Below are 17590 nucleotides of genomic sequence, written 5' to 3' on the forward strand. Positions count from 1 at the left end.
TAGTTATTATAAACAACAAAGCCCTATCAAACTATTGCCTGACAGTAGCCTACTTGAAAACGGAAAAATTGCATTAAAAAAACAAAAAAACTCGCGATCAAACAGAACCCTTTAGATCAGGGGTGTCCAAACTTTTTTCACTGAGGGCCACATACATTAACTCTCCTATAATGGGAACAGCGTTGCACTCAGTGGGAACAGTCATGCTTTGGACTGAAGGATGCTGCAGGTCAGGAGTAAGTTTGGTGTTTGAGATTTTGGTTCTCAGTCTGCTTTTGTTCAGAGTTAACACAAAATGTTTGCTCACATGTTTGAGTGGGGAAGTGCGCAACATTGACGTTGTGTAGTTGTGTCTCAAAGAGACGGAGCTTCACACAGAATGCTTTCATGTGCGCAGTAGGCTCTTGTTCAGTGTTGAGATGACCAGTAAGATCAACTAAAATGCCAGGTCTGCCAAACATGGAGGGTCTCTCAGCTCATGAAGAGGTCACTCCTTCTCTTTTAAAAACAGATCGATTTCTGATCTCAGGTAATAAAACCGCTGCAGCACGGAGCCGCGACTCAGCCAGCGGACATCAGAACTGTAGAGTGCGTCCCGTATTCAGCATCGACATCAGACAGGAAAGCTTGTAAAATATCTGTGGTTAAGTCCTCGTGCTCGAATTATGTTGTTTCCTTTAGACTCCTAAGACCTAGCAGCTCTTCCGTAAGGCAAACGTTATCATCAACTCCCCGCAAAAAAAATGAACAGCTGTGCGGTGTCTGTCGGTATCTGTGCTCTCATCACATGCAATCAGTAAAATCTAAAGCACAAGTTTTATCTGACACTTGATGTTTTAAGTTAGCTGACAAGTCACAACTGTGTTTCTGTGCTAGAACTAAGAAGTACAAAACATTCAAGCACAAGTTTCTATCTGGGCCTTATTCCATTAGACTTTTAGAATTAGCTGCGGGCCAATTAAAAATGGACCGAGGGCCGCAGTTGGTCCGCGGGCCGTAGTTTGGACACCCCTGCTTTAGTACTGCTTCAGTACTGACAGCAGCTGCATCGTAACGTGTGTACCGCGGAAACCTGTCCGGCGGAAGTTGTGCTCACGGCCTTATCACAAAAGAAATGGCGAGCGGTATCGGCAGTGAGTAATATTTATCAACTCTTTCTCTGTTATGTTCGTGATTATATAGCAAGAACTAACAGCACACATACTCTGAACCGTGAGGTTCGTTTAGTTTTGGTTGGACCCAGTAGTGTCGTTGTTGGATAAAACGTTATACCGTGTAGCTGTGTGTGTCTCTCGTCAATGTGTCCCCCGTAATCAACACTGCTAAGCTAACGCTACGGTTCACCTTTTAGCAAAGTGTATATTATTTTCTGCAGAACCATAGCTTATAATTATTTTTATTTAGTTGCATGTGTTGTATTTGAGCCTAAACACTTTAAATAAAACCCTGAAATGTTATAATAAGTCTTAGAAGCATCCTCTAAACACGATACAAGCTAGAAAATGAGTATCAACAATGTAGCTAACAGTATCTTGCTAGGTTACATCGATAACCAATAAAAAAAAACCTTTAAGCCAGCTGACCGGCTCTTCTGTCTTATTTGTACCTCCTTAATGTATCATAGACCGTAGGGTTTATTTGGGTTGTGTTAGGACAGGACCGTCTTACAGTGTTTTTGTTAACATAAACCAAATTGCTCCGGAAAAAACAAAACAGATACTCATTGTACATTGTACTCATTATAATGTCTTGTTTATTCGTGTTATGTGTGGCGTGGACAGGTATGCTGGGTGTATGTTATTTAATGTTTGAAAGGCTTTACCGAAAATACAGAATGCCAAATGAATTTGCTCTGGCTTTGCAGACAGACAGACAAACAGACAGATATACAGACAGACAGACAGACAGACAGACAGACACTTTATTCATCTCGAGGGAAATTTAGGCATCCAGTAGCTTAAAAGACATTATACATTTATTAACATTACACCCTCCCTCCATTAAAAAGTAAGTACAAACAACATTTAAGATAAGCGATAAAGGCCGTACATTATAAATACAAATGTAAAAATACAGACCATTATAAATAATTGCAAAAGTCAGAATCCATCACTGAGAGGAGTTGTACAGTCTCATGGCCAGGGGGACAAAAGAGTTATTGAGCCTGTCTGGAGCAGGAGGAACAGCAGTCTGCTAAATATGTGTGGACTTTTAATTGCTCATTGTTTGTGTCCTGAAAGAAATTTCAGTTAGCTAGTAACAAGCCAGGGGCTGCCAAGAAAACCTGGACATGTTATGATTTAACTGTATTTTTGTTCTTTTTTTTCCACAGAACACAAGATACTGAATGTGGGGCCAACAGAGCCCTGGTCAGTCAGGGAGAAACTGTGCCTGGCCTCCTCTGTTATGAGGAGTGGCGACCAAAACTGGTAAGAACTGTTCATGCATTTAAATGGGATAGAAAATCAGTCTGCTATCCCCATTTATATAAACAAAGATGAAGGAACTAACTATAAAATAAATGTATATAAAGATGGTGTCTACCCAATCTATTTACTGCAAACAAATCCAAGTATCTTTGACCTCTGAACACCTCAAAAAACAAGTAATTTTATACTAACCTAAAGGCCCTGTCACACATATCCGTATGACAGAATCGTATGCCGGCGCATACGAAAATTTGTTAGAGTCCAAATACGTCCAACTTTTCATCGGATCGGAAAAGTGAACATATACAGATACGCATGTCTAACCTATTGATAGAGCATCACTTACTAATACAAAATGTATCAGACGAATGCTCAACAAATGCATAAGATATACAAAAATATGGCGTATACAAAATATGGGCAACACGCTGGTGTACGTAGATATAAGGTACAAGTAGTATTCATTAAGAGCTCACTGTGTTACGCTGGGGTGCGTTGTTGAACGCTGATGTTTTGAGCATGTTCAAAATTACCGGACGTAACCGACGTGTGCTTCATAAGATATGCAGACGTTACGTTAGACATACGTGAATACGGAATATGTACGTGAATACTTACCTACGTAAATATAGTATGTGAATACCTACGTGACTACGTTAGAAGTAAGTTAGACATATGTGAATATTGAATACGTACATGAATACGTTAGATGTAGGCTACGTCGGCTGACGGTGAATCCTACAGCCAATGTATTGATAACGAGTGGATACCCTATTCCTACCCGATGTTAAGATGATGCCTGACGACGGAGTAACTTATTAAACGTGTTTCTACAGTACAGCTAGCGTTCAGCATGTTAGCCGTTCTCCAGCATCAGCATGACGTGAACCAGATGGCACTTTTCCAGCTCCGTTGTCCAGACGCTCTGATACGTTTTAAATAAGTAAGTGATACGTTATCAATGTTTGACATACGTATAATAATTTGTTATGTATACGTTATGTATACGTCAGCTACAACACCGCTGTGGAAAAGTCGGACGTATTTGGACTCTGACACATTTTTAGCTACTTTTCATATACGCAGGCATGTTTCTGTCATAAGGAGCTGTGTGACAGGGCCGTATGTCTGGCGTGTTCAGCGTATCGTCTGCGTCCTTCAAACGATCACAACTTACCCTTAATTTATATCAACCTATTGCCGATATTTCGTATGCGCCAGCATACGTTTCTGTCATACAGATATGTGTGACAGGGCCTTCACCAAAACCTCTCAATCATGGATTTTCATGGAATGTCATATCAAAACATGCCAAATTTATGGGACCCTCCAAAAATCCTATAGCTCTACAACAAATACTTTTATACTTGTGTAGTTTTGGACGTTTGTATATTCTAAGCTTCACCAATTGCTTATTTTTCATTGGATGAGATTCAAATGTGTACTGAACATCCAAGAAACTCTGAGGATAAGTTGCAACATGTATTCATGTTAATATTTGTTGTTGAATGTTTAATCAAAATTATAAGAATAATAAACTTTTAACCAAAATCTTTCATGTAAATTTTGCTTTTTTCAAAAAAATAATAAAATAAAAATAAAAGTAAAATAATCCTTCTTGGAAAAATATAGTCGTCAAAATATCTTTAAACGTTGAGTTTTCAGCTCCGAAGCTATATTTAGCGAGATCTGTGGCCCTCAATGTTTTATGAAGGACCAAATAACTAAACATGAGCACATTAGCTCACAGACATTACCTGATTATGTTCACCCTTTTAGGGCATGTTGCACAAAGTCTGATTCTCACCTCTAGAGGTCAGACTTTGGCCATTTATAGTGTCTGAATAGTAAAAGCTAGGATCTCACTCAGGGGTGGTACATGACTTTGACAATCAATAAGCAGTTTGTAAGAGAAGAACAACATAAACCTGAGCATTCAAGAGAAACACATGCATCAGCTGAACCTGCTGTGGCATAATAATCTTATGTTTTTAACTGCTCATAATTAGGATCATGATACCCTGGCTTCACTTTCACTTGTCTTCATTTATTTTCAATGTAATTGTATTTCTGCCTTGTTATGCATATGCATTGTTTTCTCAACATGTGTGTTTATTCTGAGGAGTTTCTCTCGGTCTTCCAGGGTGTCTGTAAGTAGAGCCATCAAGCCTTTCTCAGAGCCTGGCCGTCCACCTGACTGGTTCTCACAGAAGGTGAGAAAATGACAAAATATTTGTATTCTTCTTTTGAGCAGATAATTATGTTGAGCTAAACTCAGGCCGTGACTAACATTTGCCTCGGCATAACATATTTCCTCTCTGTTTGTCAGCACTGTGCCTCCCAGTACTCCGAGCTGTTGGAGGCCACGGAAGCACCTAAGTCAGTATTATAATAACGTTTTGTCACTTTAGTTTGTTATCGTGGGTAAAATATTTTGGAGTTGACTTAAAGTGTTTGTGCCCTCCTTTGCTCCAGGCGTAAGCGTGGTGAGAAGGGTGAGGTGGTGGAAACCATCGAAGATGTCATCGTTCGTAGGCTAACCACTGAGAGGATAGAGGAACTGAAAAAACTTCTGAGAGACACACAAGAGAAGTACAGGTACGTACACACTTAAAAAAAAGATCACTTAAAAGACATTAGAGGTCTGTGAGACATGGCCATTAACCCTCCTGTGCTTTCTGTCCTGACAGGAAGTTGAAGAAGGAGGTGGATCTGATACAGACGGGTCACATGGACTCCCAGCTGAAGGAGCTGTGGGCAGACTCCTCACTGTAAGACTCTTCTGTTTGATACTCAACGCATACTAACACATGGTTTACATAGTGGATCAGTTTGCATGATGTAGCAAAACAGTAACAACAAAATGCAATTTAATTTCAGTTGGACTTTAATAACTTTGGTGATCCAACAGACCTTTTCATTCAACACCAGCTGGTCAAAACGTAACAACATTTAGTCGACGACAACAATTCTAAATAGAAAATGACCCAGTATATTTTTCCTGTGCTATTTTATTTGAGTGTCCGATGAGTTAATGTATCTATAATATAGTGCGTCCTCAAAAACTCCCCGACAGAACAAAAAAGTATAGACTTTCTAACAATCCCACAATGCAGTGGGTTGCATTTTAGAGATGCAAGGATGACGGTGTGGGAGTCAGCGCAGTCAGTCAGTGATGACACGAGAAGACGATGATTCATCAGCGTCAGAATTCTTCATTTACTGCTCACTAAAGAGTAAACTACTGAGTGTAATTATAAAGAGGATAATGATTAGCAGTTAATTGCTCAATGACACCAAACAGTTATCATTACAAAGCATGGGAAAGTGTCACCCCTGCTATTCAAACCTGCAGCTTTTTAGCCACTTAAACTGTGATTTATCCAAACTCAGGAAAAAGAAGCAGGCTGAGGATGAAGCGGAGCAGAAGAGGAAAGCCACAGAAACGGCGTACCAAGGTGGGTTCAGTCTCTCTATTGAACTCATGTCATTTTTCTGAGAGCATAATCTGAATAACCTAGATCGTGTGGATATGTGTTGTGATGGCCGAATAAATCTGTTTTCTAAGGTGTGAGCTTTACAAATATAATATCTGCTATTTACCAACATTTCATAAACTTCATGGTGTTGTAGGGTTTTATGACATTGTTAAGAACAAAGAAACACCAATATAAAGTTTCAGACACATTGCTCACAATGTTAATAATTAACAGCATTCTATACATCGTATATTATTATATTATATTAATATTCCAGTGAGGGCTAAATCAAATCAAATCTGCAAATACTAGAATACTCTGCCTTTTTTAATTAGTTTATTACTTGTTAAGACAAGGGATTGTTTCTCTGATGTGCTCGGGTAGACATGACAGTGCTATCACATGATTTCGATGCTGCAGTTTTCTTCTGATTCCTTAAACAAAGTTCACTTTAAACACAGATTGATTCCTTCTCTCGCCCCTCTGACCTCTCTGTCTATCACAGCTCGTCAGGCATTGAAAAACACCCCTAAGCGTCAGCCCAGTGTAACTGTGCGTTCTCCTATGGCTGCCAGCCCCCCCACCACAGATTCTCAGGTTGACTCCTCGGTCCCCATGACGCCCATGGATACAGGAAGTGTTGCCTCCGATGACACCACTACCACCCACTCAGTTGTAAGAACAGAGTTTGCTTTATATTTTCATTTAGCAGTGATGAGATCCCACAAGAATGCTGCCAATACTGAGAGAACTATGTGTTAAATAAGGCTTTCTTTATCTAGCAAAGTAATGGAGTACCTTCTCGACGGCGTCTTTTTAATATGAAATAAATTTCCTAGAACACTCGCATACTCAGTTACTGCGCTTCAGTTGACGCATCTTGTCACATCTTCTCTAATTCAACACCAAGATCCCCGGTCAACTCTTTCTGCAGCTCCAGCTTGTTTTATTGTCATATTATGAGTCAGTGAAAGATCCTCTCATATTGTGGTGTTTTTGGCAGTCACAGCTCCTTCTGGAAGAAAATAGTTGAACTCTTGCAGCTCACTGTGCCAACCACCCTCACTGATTGTCTCTGCCAGGCCCAGGGGGTCGGACTGTTTCTACCAGCGACGGAGGCTCCAGGGCCCAAAGATGGAGGCCTGGTCGCTCTAGTAGATGATTCACCGCAGAAGAGGCTCCTTGCCCAGAAGTCCACGCCACCGCCCTCGCCTCTCCTGTCGGAACTGCTAAAAAAAGGCAACCTTATCTCAGCCAGCCCCCGCCTGGTGAGAGCCAGCTTAGATCATAACACTAAACACTTCAAGAATACTATCATACGAAGCAACAAGCAAAGCTCAGTTGTAAACACCTCAGATATATATACACTGCAAACACCAAGCTGTGGAATGCTACTGTGAACTCTTGAAATGTCAGTGCAACATGTAATCATGGAGTATTCATTAGAAATGGCTGAATGATTGGCGAAGCAGCTTTTTATGTTTTTCAGCTCCCAGTCTTATGGATATAGCCACATGTTTGTATGTTTATTATATTATTACATGCATGCGATCATTCACTGCTTTGGTGACTTTTTTTTTTTTTAAAGAAGTAATTATTCGCAGACAGATCTTACTGCAATAATCAAAATGAATAAAAAGTTAAAGAAATGCGAGCAGTACTGTATTAAAAACTTTACTTTTGTGTGATTCTTATTGATGTCAGGTTGGAGAGGGAGACTCTACTGGAAGCCTCACTAATGGAGTACAGACCGCCATCGCTGCCACTGTCTTACCACCTGGTCACGAGGTCATCACTGGTAAATATACTTTGCACAACTGTTGGTGCATGCACACACACACATACACTCACTGCTTCCTACTACGTGTGCCTTACCTGACTCACAGGAAGGAGTCTGCCTTCTGACATCAGTGCACAAGTGGCTTTCATTGCCATATGCGTTCATGGTTCTGTGTTAAAAAAAGAAAAGAAACAGAAGACTGATAAGGGATAAAGAGTCTTGATCACTGTTCATGCTTCAGCAGGAACTTAAGCTGTCCAGCTTGATACCTCTAGGAGAGTTTAAACTCATTTAAAAAGAAATCTGGAGAAATCATCTGTCGGTGTTTGTTCTTGCAATACCTAATTCCACTTTGCATTTTCAATGACTCTGTGTTCAGTGTCCTGTCTGTCTGTAACTTGTGTGGTGCTGTTACCATCTGATCAGGTCTCTCTTGAGAATGAGACCCTGTGTCTGTATAAATAAAAGAAATGGTATACAGAAGATACTGATGCTGCATTCAGAGGTAATATTTACTTACAACGTTGCAGGTTTTTATTAAGTATTTATTTACTCTGTGTGTTTTCAGAGGGTGAAGCGGCAGTGAAGTCGGAGCTCGGTGAGGAGACGGGATTAGTAGAAGAGGACCTTGTAGCTGTGTCTTACATGGGAGATGAACTGGACCTGGAGACAGTCGGAGACATCATTGCCATCATAGAGGAGAAGGTACATAACGTGTTTATTTATTAAACACTCCATGTCTGTTTCACCATGAAAGAAGCAAACTGTATTATTATTATTATTATTATTATTATTATTATTGTTATAATAATAATAATAAACATTTTCTGAATCAGTCAAGATCATATTGGCTTTATGTTCTCACTCTATTCTTCTGTCCTCCTCTTCTTCCCAGGTGGATGACTCTGTGGAGGCCTTGGATGCAGCAGCAGTGGAAGCAGCTCTGTCTCTGTGTGAGGATGCCGGCTCAGAAGGACACACCCTCCCCGGCCCATGGGAGACCCAGGAGCTGAAGGCTTCAGACCCAGCCCCCACCGCCTCGGCCTCGGACCACACACAGGAGCCTCAGGATGTGGCCGCAATGTCGGACCTGATTCCTGCAGGCATAGAGACCCAGCATCAACCGGATATTAAAAGAGAACAGCTCAAGGGACACTGTGAGGGACCTGAGGCAACAGGAAGTGATGTCACCTCTTCTGTCACCTCTGACGAGGGTGCGACAGGAAGTGAGGTTACGGAAGAGGGGGCGTTGGGGAAGGAGGCCACTGAAGCGACGGTCAAGAGTGAAGGAGAGGAATGGAGCCAGCCGGAGCCCAACCCGCCCTGCCTCGGTGGGTGGTGTACTTATGAAGACACACACAGAAATCATGCTTATATATTCATTTTTATTCATTTAGTTTTGTTTTTAATCCCCTTCTCATTTCTGTTCCACAGACTCTGAGGACAGCTCTGTGTCCGGGAAAGAGTCCAAGGTATCACACTATCACCGGCTTTATTATCGTAGACTGGAACAAAAACGAGAAAGAAAATGAGAAGCAGTGAAAAGTATTGTCGTAAACTGAGACTAAATAAAAACTAAAATGAATAAAACGGTTTATTTTAAGGTGTTTAAGGTTTAATATATCTACAAAAATAAGGAGACAGCGTGAATTGCCGTCAACTCTTGCGTCATTAAATCACAGAAATTGAACGGACTTGACATTCCAGGAGATGGCGCTATGCCGCAATTGTTTTGCAATTAATCCCTGTTGTTTTCCACATGCAGTCTTGTCTTGTGGAATTAAATAAGAAGAAGATGATTTCCATATTGTAGTAGATCAAATGCCATTTTACCAGCTCAGGTCTAATATGGACAGTTCCATGTATTTTGTATGTATATGTTGCTACATACTTCTGGGACATAACACCTGATTACATCATACCCTAAGTAAAACTAAATGTATAAAAACTAAACTAGAACTAGCAAATGTACTCTGAAAACAACTAAATAAAATGAATTTGAAAATTGAAACTATTCTAACCGTGTTACACGCATGCACAGCCTTTTGTAAAACAATCATTATACTCTGTGTGTGTTCTTTAATCCAGGAGGTGAAGGAGGAGGAGGCGGGAAGTGAGGGCGACCCAGAAGAAGGGATGGAGCTGAAGGAGGAGTGTGGCGAGGGGGAGGGTCCCTATCTGTCCGAGGTGGAGCGGGCAGCCAGTGAGAGTGAAGACGGTTACGGCCCGCCCTCCCAGCGCTACACAGCGGATTCACTGGCCAGCAGCCCGGCCTCTTCTTCACAGCTGTAGGTGCAATGTCCTAAAATAACCCCTGCGCTCACTGCAACAAATGATTTTAGCAGAAATGCTGCTTTAAAACTACATAAAGCTTAGCGTGTGCGTGTGCGTGTGCGTGTGCGTGTGCGTGTGCGTGTGCGTGTGCGTGTGCGCCTCTCTGCCTCTTGTGACTTCTCTTCTGCTTTTCTTTCACTGTGCACTTCTTCACAATCTTCTCATTCCCCCTCTGTCTTCACTCCCTCTCTCCGCATCAGATCTACATGTGGTGAGGACCAGGAAGCCGTGCAGGCCCAGAAGATCTGGAAGAAAGCCATCATGCTGGTGTGGAGAGCTGCAGCCAACCACAGGTGGAGTTTCTACCTCAACAACCAATATACTTTAACAATACTGTCTTAGAAACTAGCGCCTCAATTTTGAAGGTTTTCCCACAGCTGTCCTGAAGTAATGAGCTGTTTCATGTCAAGAACGTCTTTTCTAACATAACAGTATTAATGGATATTGATCTAATAGGTCAATTCATTAATTTTGTTCTTGTTTATTTATTATTCGAGTTTCTGTAAATGTTATCTCCCAACATGATGGTACTAAATCTGTTTTAGTTTAATGAATGCATCCATATATTTTTGCCTAAACACATTTAAAGTTGAGTGTAAAGTCCCACAATGTATTGTTTTTGTGTAAAAAATCTTAAATGCGTTAAAACATATTCCCAGTAACAAAGTGTGGTGAGCGTTGTGTCTTCAATGGCAGCTACAGCCATCGGGACTATAAACATCTTTTTCTGTTGATTGTCTTCCCCACAAACAGAACAGTGAACAATGTTGTGTTTAATAAAAACCAATGGCAGCCAAAGACACTCTAATTAGCCTAAAGCTGGACTTCATAGTCTACTAGTGTATTCAACATTTTGTTGTCTTACTCTAAATACTGGGATTTGAACCAAAATAGCTTTAATTTGAAAGATTCTTGCCAACTGTTGCAAAAACTAGATGCAATTTAGTTAAAACTGATTAACAATTAAAGGGAAACTGATGTTTTTCAGTTTCATAAATTCCCCTTTCTCTCAGGTATGCCAGTGTCTTCCTGCAGCCTGTGTCGGATGACATCGCGCCTGGTTACCACAGCATCGTACACAGGTAGGAACACACACACGTGCAGTCAGATTACATCTCATGTACACACACACATATTATCTGAACAATATATTCTGACAAAATCTGATGTTTAATAAAACATTTCGGTCTCCCCCACTGCTCCAGACCCATGGACCTGTCGGCCATCAAGAAGAACATCGAGTCCGGTGTGATCCGTACGACAGCCGAGTTCCAGCGCGACATCATGCTGATGTTTCAGAATGCCGTCATGTACAACTCGTCGGACCACGACGTGTACCACATGGCGCTGGAGATGCAGCGGGACGTCCTGGAGCACGTCCAGCAGTTCCTGGCCACGCAGCTCATCATGCAGACCTCGGAGAGCGCCATCTCCGCCAAGAGCCTTCCGCGGCAGGGAGGGAAACCGTAAGCCAGGAGAGCCGGCTGAGAAGGTGGGTTCGGCGACTTGATGGGGGGTCAAATTAGGATTCCTTTAGAAGTCTGGCAAAGTGTTAAACAAGTTGGATCTTGATAAAGCACCCCATAAACCTACAAATGCTTCACTGTTCAGAAGCTCTGGTGAAAGTTCAGAGACAGTTATTTGTTGTTCACATTTTCCATTCATATAGTAATGAAGGGTTTATGTAGAAATACTGATGTGTCAAGCTTTTCAACAATTATTATTGTTCAGCTTTAGAATTTGATGCCCACCTGCTGACGTCATGTAAGATATGTATGAAGATACATTAATATACAATATCAAAAGGAAAACACCGCCCAGAAAGTTGTTTCTTCTTGGCCCGGTCAGTTATGGTTTGTGAAAGGAAACAAAAGATATGTGACGGTCACTGGACAGGCGAGGTTGCATCGTTGTGACTCGAGTCACAGATTTGACCAAATAATTTCTCAATAGAACTAATGCTCCTCATGAGGACATGGATGACCTTCAGAGCACCATCATATTCCAAATGCCTTCGGGTTATTTCTTGCTATATCACTTACAGATTGTATATTTGAGCCTAAATATCGATCAGTGATAAAGTATGTGTTGTTTCCTTCCATCAACATGGGACACTTTGCTATTGTGAATAAATCTAAGTTGAACTGCTTCATTAAAGGAGTAACACTTTTGTTCTCTGTTCTGCAAAGAATTTGACATTTTTCTTGACTTGCATTACAGTGAACAGTAAACGTTTAGTAGGGGACGTCTGTTGCATCATTCTACTTTTATATTAATTATAATAAATATAAATACATATTATATTTCAGGCTACACTAACATTATTAGTTTTATACTATTAGAATTAGATTCCATTGGTGCTGCGTAGGATTGTTTACTTGTGTGATCCAAACATTTCCAATAACACCAGATATTATTCAACCCAAATGTATTGGTGTTGAGCCTCATTAAATGAATCTGATGAATCCCTTTATTCAAATTGAGGATTTTGTTTATTTGTGATGAGACATGAAAGCTTCTTTAGAAAACCTTAACGGAAGCTTTGAATGTCAACGACAAGAGATCCGGTACAGCCCTAGAAATGAAAGAACCTCTGTGCAACTTTTTAACTTAACGCTTAGCCTTCTCACTTTGTCCGATTCTACGAGTTTACTATAACTGAATCTGGCGTCACTTGTTCTGTGAACACTCGTCACTCGGCGCAATGCAAGTGTGATTTAGAGGCAGTGACGCAAGCTGACAAGTGTGCCAATCTCTCACAAAGCTTGACCCGCGGCCTTGATGACATGTGATATATTTACATGCACACGTTGTTGAGTACACCTGAGACATCTGGTCGCCTCGGTGCAGTGGTCTGTCTCCTCTCGGCTCGCTTCAGTGGAAGAAATCCTGGTCTTGACTTCCTGCTGATTCATGTCCTGCATGTTGGCTGCACCTCTCTGTGTGTGTGTGTGTGTGTGTGTGTGTGTGTGTGTGTGTGTGTGTGTGTGTGTGTGTGTGTGTGTGTGTGTGTGTGTGTGTGTGTGTGTGTGTGTGGTGTGTGTGTGTGTGTGTGTGTGTGTGTGTGTGTGTGTGTGTGTGTGTGTGTGTGATGTAGACTTGTCACTTCCAGACAGGGACTTCACAGAATATATTTTACAAATTTGGTAAATGTTTGTTCGCTGGATTGCAGATTATTTTTTTCCTTTACATCGATTTTCCGCTTTTCTTTGTTTTTATATATTAAAGTGAATATATTTGGGTTTTGGACTGACAAAACATTTAAAGACACCACTTTTGACATTTTCCACTATTTTCGGACAATTTATGTACCAAACAATTAATGGATAAATTAGACAATAATATGCAGATAATGAAAACAATCGTTAGTTGAAATGAGACGGTCTCAACCTTTTTATAAACTTTACTTAGCTGAACAATATTACATTTAATATCTGTGGTTCATGGAAGTGCTACTACGACATGATATTTTAATATAGGAAGGGTGGTAATGTGTGTGTGTGTGTGTGTGTGTGTGTGTGTGTGGGAGTGTGCTTGCCTTGTGTATCTGCCTGATTGTCTCAGGTATGTTTATCTACGTCTGTATATCTCACTGTTTACTGTGTGTGTGTGTGTGTGTGTGTGTGATGCAGCGGTCGAATGGACGCCTGCTTCTCGGTGTGCCGCTGTCTTTGACGCAGACTTGTATGAAACTTACTTTCTCACGCACATGTGTGTGTTTCCTCTCTCTTTCTCACTCCAATGTTTGTCCTCCTACAGGACAGTGTCCCAATGGCCTCTCCTGCTTTCCTTCTCTCTCTCTTTGTAAGTATTCAGGTTCTCCCTCAGATTTCACCAGAACCAGGCCACGCTCCGCACATGCTTGTCTCAATGCAGATCACAGACATACACAATGTAATCTGTACACATCTGTACACATCTGTCTCTACCTCGCATCTCGTCGTCTTTTCTTTCTCTCATTTCACTTCTATTCTAGTGGCATTTAAGGAAGTGAAATTGTTCTAAAATAAAACTAGAAAGTGTTATGGTCATTATTAGAGACATTAAAAACTGACCACTATTATTGGTTTTAATAATTAAGAATTCAACCTCCCCCCCCCCACCCCAGTGTTTCCAAGTGGTGTTACTGTTGGTGCCGCTGTCGGTGCTCTACTAACAGCACAGGACTCAGAGCTCCGTGCGACGGGGTGGGGGGGGAGTTGCTGTCAGAGCTCCGTGCTGTCGGAGCAAAAGTCAGGGGCATCTAGGAGCGCGATTAATCTGCGTTAATATTTTTAACACGTTATTTTTTCTGTGATTAATTAATCAATGAACGCGTTAATTTGACAGCCCTAATTATTAGCAATACGGCTACCACTACTGTCCAAAGCAAAAACACAATCATTCTCAGTGCTAGCATAAAGGCAGTCAAACACCCAGTAGTGTTTACAAGCAAGTACGTTTGTTACTTACTGATCTTAGTAGAAAGATATCATATTATTTTTTTGTATCTCTCTCCCTCTCTGCCTTCTTTGCCTCCTTCCTTAACGGGGCTCTTTTCCCAGGTAAAGTTTCCACAGTTAACGTTACTCCAGTTACGCGGGGGTAGCTACTGTAGCTATTTAAAAGTTCAGTATCAGTCAAACAAAAATAAACACCATCCGTGCCGAGCTAATACTCGGCTCTACAGGTGTGTGCTACGGGTAATTATTAAAGGACCTATTTGTCTCTCACTCTTCCTCTCTCAGTCACACACACACACACACACACACACACACACACACACACACACACACACAGTCTCCAGTAAGCTTTCATCACCCAAGCTTCCGTCGACCTTCGGTTAATGACTCCATGCCGTTTTTCTGTTGACGTCCGTGTCTCTGTGTCGCTGCATGTTCTAATTTCTTTTCTCCTTCTTTTATTTTTGAATTTTTTTTTGATCATCATTTATTTCTGTTCTTCATTTGGGGAGGACGCCTTCCGAGGTGGACTGTGCTGTGTTTTTTTTTTTTTTTTTGTGCGGAGCGCAGCCGCGTGAGGAGGCCCGCCGCAGGGCCTCGCTTCACTCTGTCCAACTGACCTTTGAGCTTCACAACCTTATATGAATTTATTTTTTCCTGGCTCTCTCTTTTTTCTGTTTCTCCTCGTCGGTCTCTGCTGCAGGACGGAGGAACCAGGGGTCGCCGTAGTGCCATGGAGGCCGACCTCAAAATGAAGAAATAAACTTTCCAAAATCAGAGAACAAGACACTTAGAGAGACAGAGTCGCTCAGAGAAGTTGGAGCTGTATACTCGCTGGTTGGTTGTTTTCTGGAGGTGTGTGCGTGTGTGTGCGTGTGCGCGTGTGCGCGCACTTATTTATCTGTACTTTGGCGTACACATGGGTATAAGTGTGTCTGAAAGAGCTGCACAGAGCTTCTTCTTCTCCAGTTTATGTGCAGCATCATGGGATTTCACTACACGTTCCTCCATGTATCATTTCCCCAGCAAAGTTAGTGGCTCATCATTTCCCTCCACTGAGATGCAACAGTGAAGAACTTTGAGAGGGAGTAAAAGAAACATTTTCACCAGCTAAAGTTTGTTTGGGATCAAACGATGATGATCATGTTGAATCGTGGATGCATTAGTTAGTTGATTAATTGACTGCACCAAACTATGTGCGGCTGTGTGGGCTGAAAAGACAGACAGCAACAACAGCCAGGATGTCCCCATGACGAATCATAATGTACAGTTTCACAAATTTAAAACTAATACTATTCCTAGTACTGCATGTTGGGCTAACACCACACGGAACAGACTTCTCTCAGTTTGATCACTGCTAAAACTTTCTATTCAAAAGTAATGTTTTCATTAATGGAAGAAGAGTGTTTTTCTAAATTAAAGGGACGGTTCAGGTGTTTTTGAAGTGGGGTTGTATGAGGTACTTATCCACAGTCGGTGTATTACTACAGTGAATGGAGGTCTACACGCCTCCAGTTTGGAGAAACAGACCGAGTAGAGAACAGAGTACCAGCACAGAGGATGAGCAATGTCCTGCTGTGGACGGGGGCAGCAGCAGACAGAGTTTAGACATCTAAAACAATCAAAATCAGTTTTAGTGGAGACTATATTTAGAATATTGTCTCACCTTTACCTGGCTGTCAGACCTTTCTGACAGGAACTGAAGCCGTTATCGCTGCTCCCTTCAAAGCCACCAGACTTCTTTAACAAAAGCAGTAATTGTACCTCACAGAACACAGAGTTGCTGGTCGACCACGACGATCAGTTAGTTTGTTTGTGTGACTTTGAGGAATCCGAACTACCCTTTTAAAACACCTGTACCTGGATGAGTACTTCATACAACTCCAAACTATCCCGTAAAGAAAATCTGATGTCACTAAACTGGTGGTTTATGTCAGCTTTGTTTAGTGTCAGTTGGCCAATACATATATCTATGGTGGTTTTGCTGGTTTAGGCCAATTGACTGCAAATTGCATATACTTTACATTTATTCTAACCTTTTTTCCAAAGCACATGTTTTAAGTTTCACTGCCTGCTCTTATGCAAGCCTAAGCGTCCATAAAATTCAGAAGACAATGTAATTTGTCTTTTTAAATCAACCTCATAACAAAAAATGAAACGTGCTCGAGATATGTAATCAGGAAACAATTAGTTGCTTTTTGTCAACAGTGTGCGGTACCAGCTCTTTGCATTCAAGTACAAACCAAGCATCTGAAAATTGGCAACGTGTGTTTTCAAAGTCCAAAATACAAGCAAGATATTATGGAAGTAGGAAAATGATTTGCATGGAAGAAATTGCCAGCAGACTTTAAATTCTCAGATGTGCGAGTGTCCTTGAAAGCACCAACAGTTCCTGCTTTGACCTGCCATGTAATGATGATATAACTTTGACAACAAACGGAGTCAAATTGTTCACAGCTCTTATTTTATGTTTTAGTAAATTAATGGACACATCTTTGAAGGTAGAGGCAGAAAATCCAGCTAAAAACTAAATCTATTCTTTGTAACAGTTGGCTGTGATGTAAATGGCAGGTGTTTCATGGTGTGTTAATGGGCTGAAACGTAGGACGTGGAGTTTGTTGCTGAAATAGTGTTGATGCATCACTACTCTTCACTTAGGATGTTTGTAATGTGTGTTAGATGGGAGTACAAAAACAAGTTTTGTACCTGAGATGGATCATGTAGAGTTTTGTGTTTGGGTAGCTGATACACGTATCATGTGTTCTGTTGTACATTTGTTAAATAAAATGATTATTTGATCTAAACTAAGCATATCAGAGTGGGTTATTTGCTGTAGGTTGTAGTTTAATGTCTTTGATCACTACATGGTCATTCACGTTAGACTATTTTACTTTGAGGGGGTTCTTTTGCAACATGAACTCAAGCATTAGTTCTTTGAATCTGCTGCATTTAGTGTCTTAAGTTTATCTGCCTCACTAAACCTTGTGTAATCTTTATCCCTCACTCGTAAACAAGTTGTAAGTCAAAAGCATCTTCACCACAATTAGCAGCAGATGTCATGAATAGGACGACAGCAGTTTACAGTACATACAAGTACCTACAGTAGACTTGTATACACACACAACA

General features: G+C 41.1%; 1 protein-coding gene across 2 annotated transcripts; it reads left to right on the forward strand.

The window, feature by feature from the left end:
* The first annotated feature begins 980 nt into the window (after positions 1-980).
* Positions 981-17268, forward strand: brd8b (bromodomain containing 8b). 2 transcript variants are annotated; one of them, XR_003832914.1, is made up of 19 exons: positions 981-1133; positions 2333-2429; positions 4573-4642; positions 4759-4808; positions 4905-5027; positions 5120-5200; positions 5823-5887; positions 6414-6583; positions 6991-7176; positions 7613-7706; positions 8257-8393; positions 8584-9019; positions 9123-9160; positions 9777-9976; positions 10223-10315; positions 11036-11104; positions 11228-11514; positions 13782-13826; positions 15168-17268. XR_003832914.1 is itself a non-coding variant. In XM_029441321.1 (18 exons), the coding sequence occupies exons 1-17, from the start codon at positions 1115-1117 to the stop codon at positions 11490-11492; spliced, it is 2193 nt and encodes a 730-aa protein (XP_029297181.1). In that variant the 5' UTR covers positions 981-1114; the 3' UTR covers positions 11493-11514; positions 15168-17268. The 2 variants fall into 2 exon arrangements, 1 of the variants encoding a protein (XP_029297181.1); XM_029441321.1 differs by lacking the exon at positions 13782-13826.
* The last annotated feature ends 322 nt before the right edge of the window (positions 17269-17590 follow it).

The sequence above is a fragment of the Cottoperca gobio genome, chromosome 10 (genome assembly GCF_900634415.1).
Source record: "Cottoperca gobio chromosome 10, fCotGob3.1, whole genome shotgun sequence".
Taxonomy (NCBI): Eukaryota; Metazoa; Chordata; class Actinopteri; order Perciformes; family Bovichtidae; genus Cottoperca; species Cottoperca gobio.

Excerpts from the sequence above, each read along its gene's own strand:
- brd8b (XM_029441321.1), top strand. Across the intron at positions 5,888-6,413 it reads CACAGAAACGGCGTACCAAG|CTCGTCAGGCATTGAAAAAC; the intron begins GTGGGTTCAGTC and ends TGTCTATCACAG. Across the intron at positions 7,177-7,612 it reads TCTCAGCCAGCCCCCGCCTG|GTTGGAGAGGGAGACTCTAC; the intron begins GTGAGAGCCAGC and ends TATTGATGTCAG.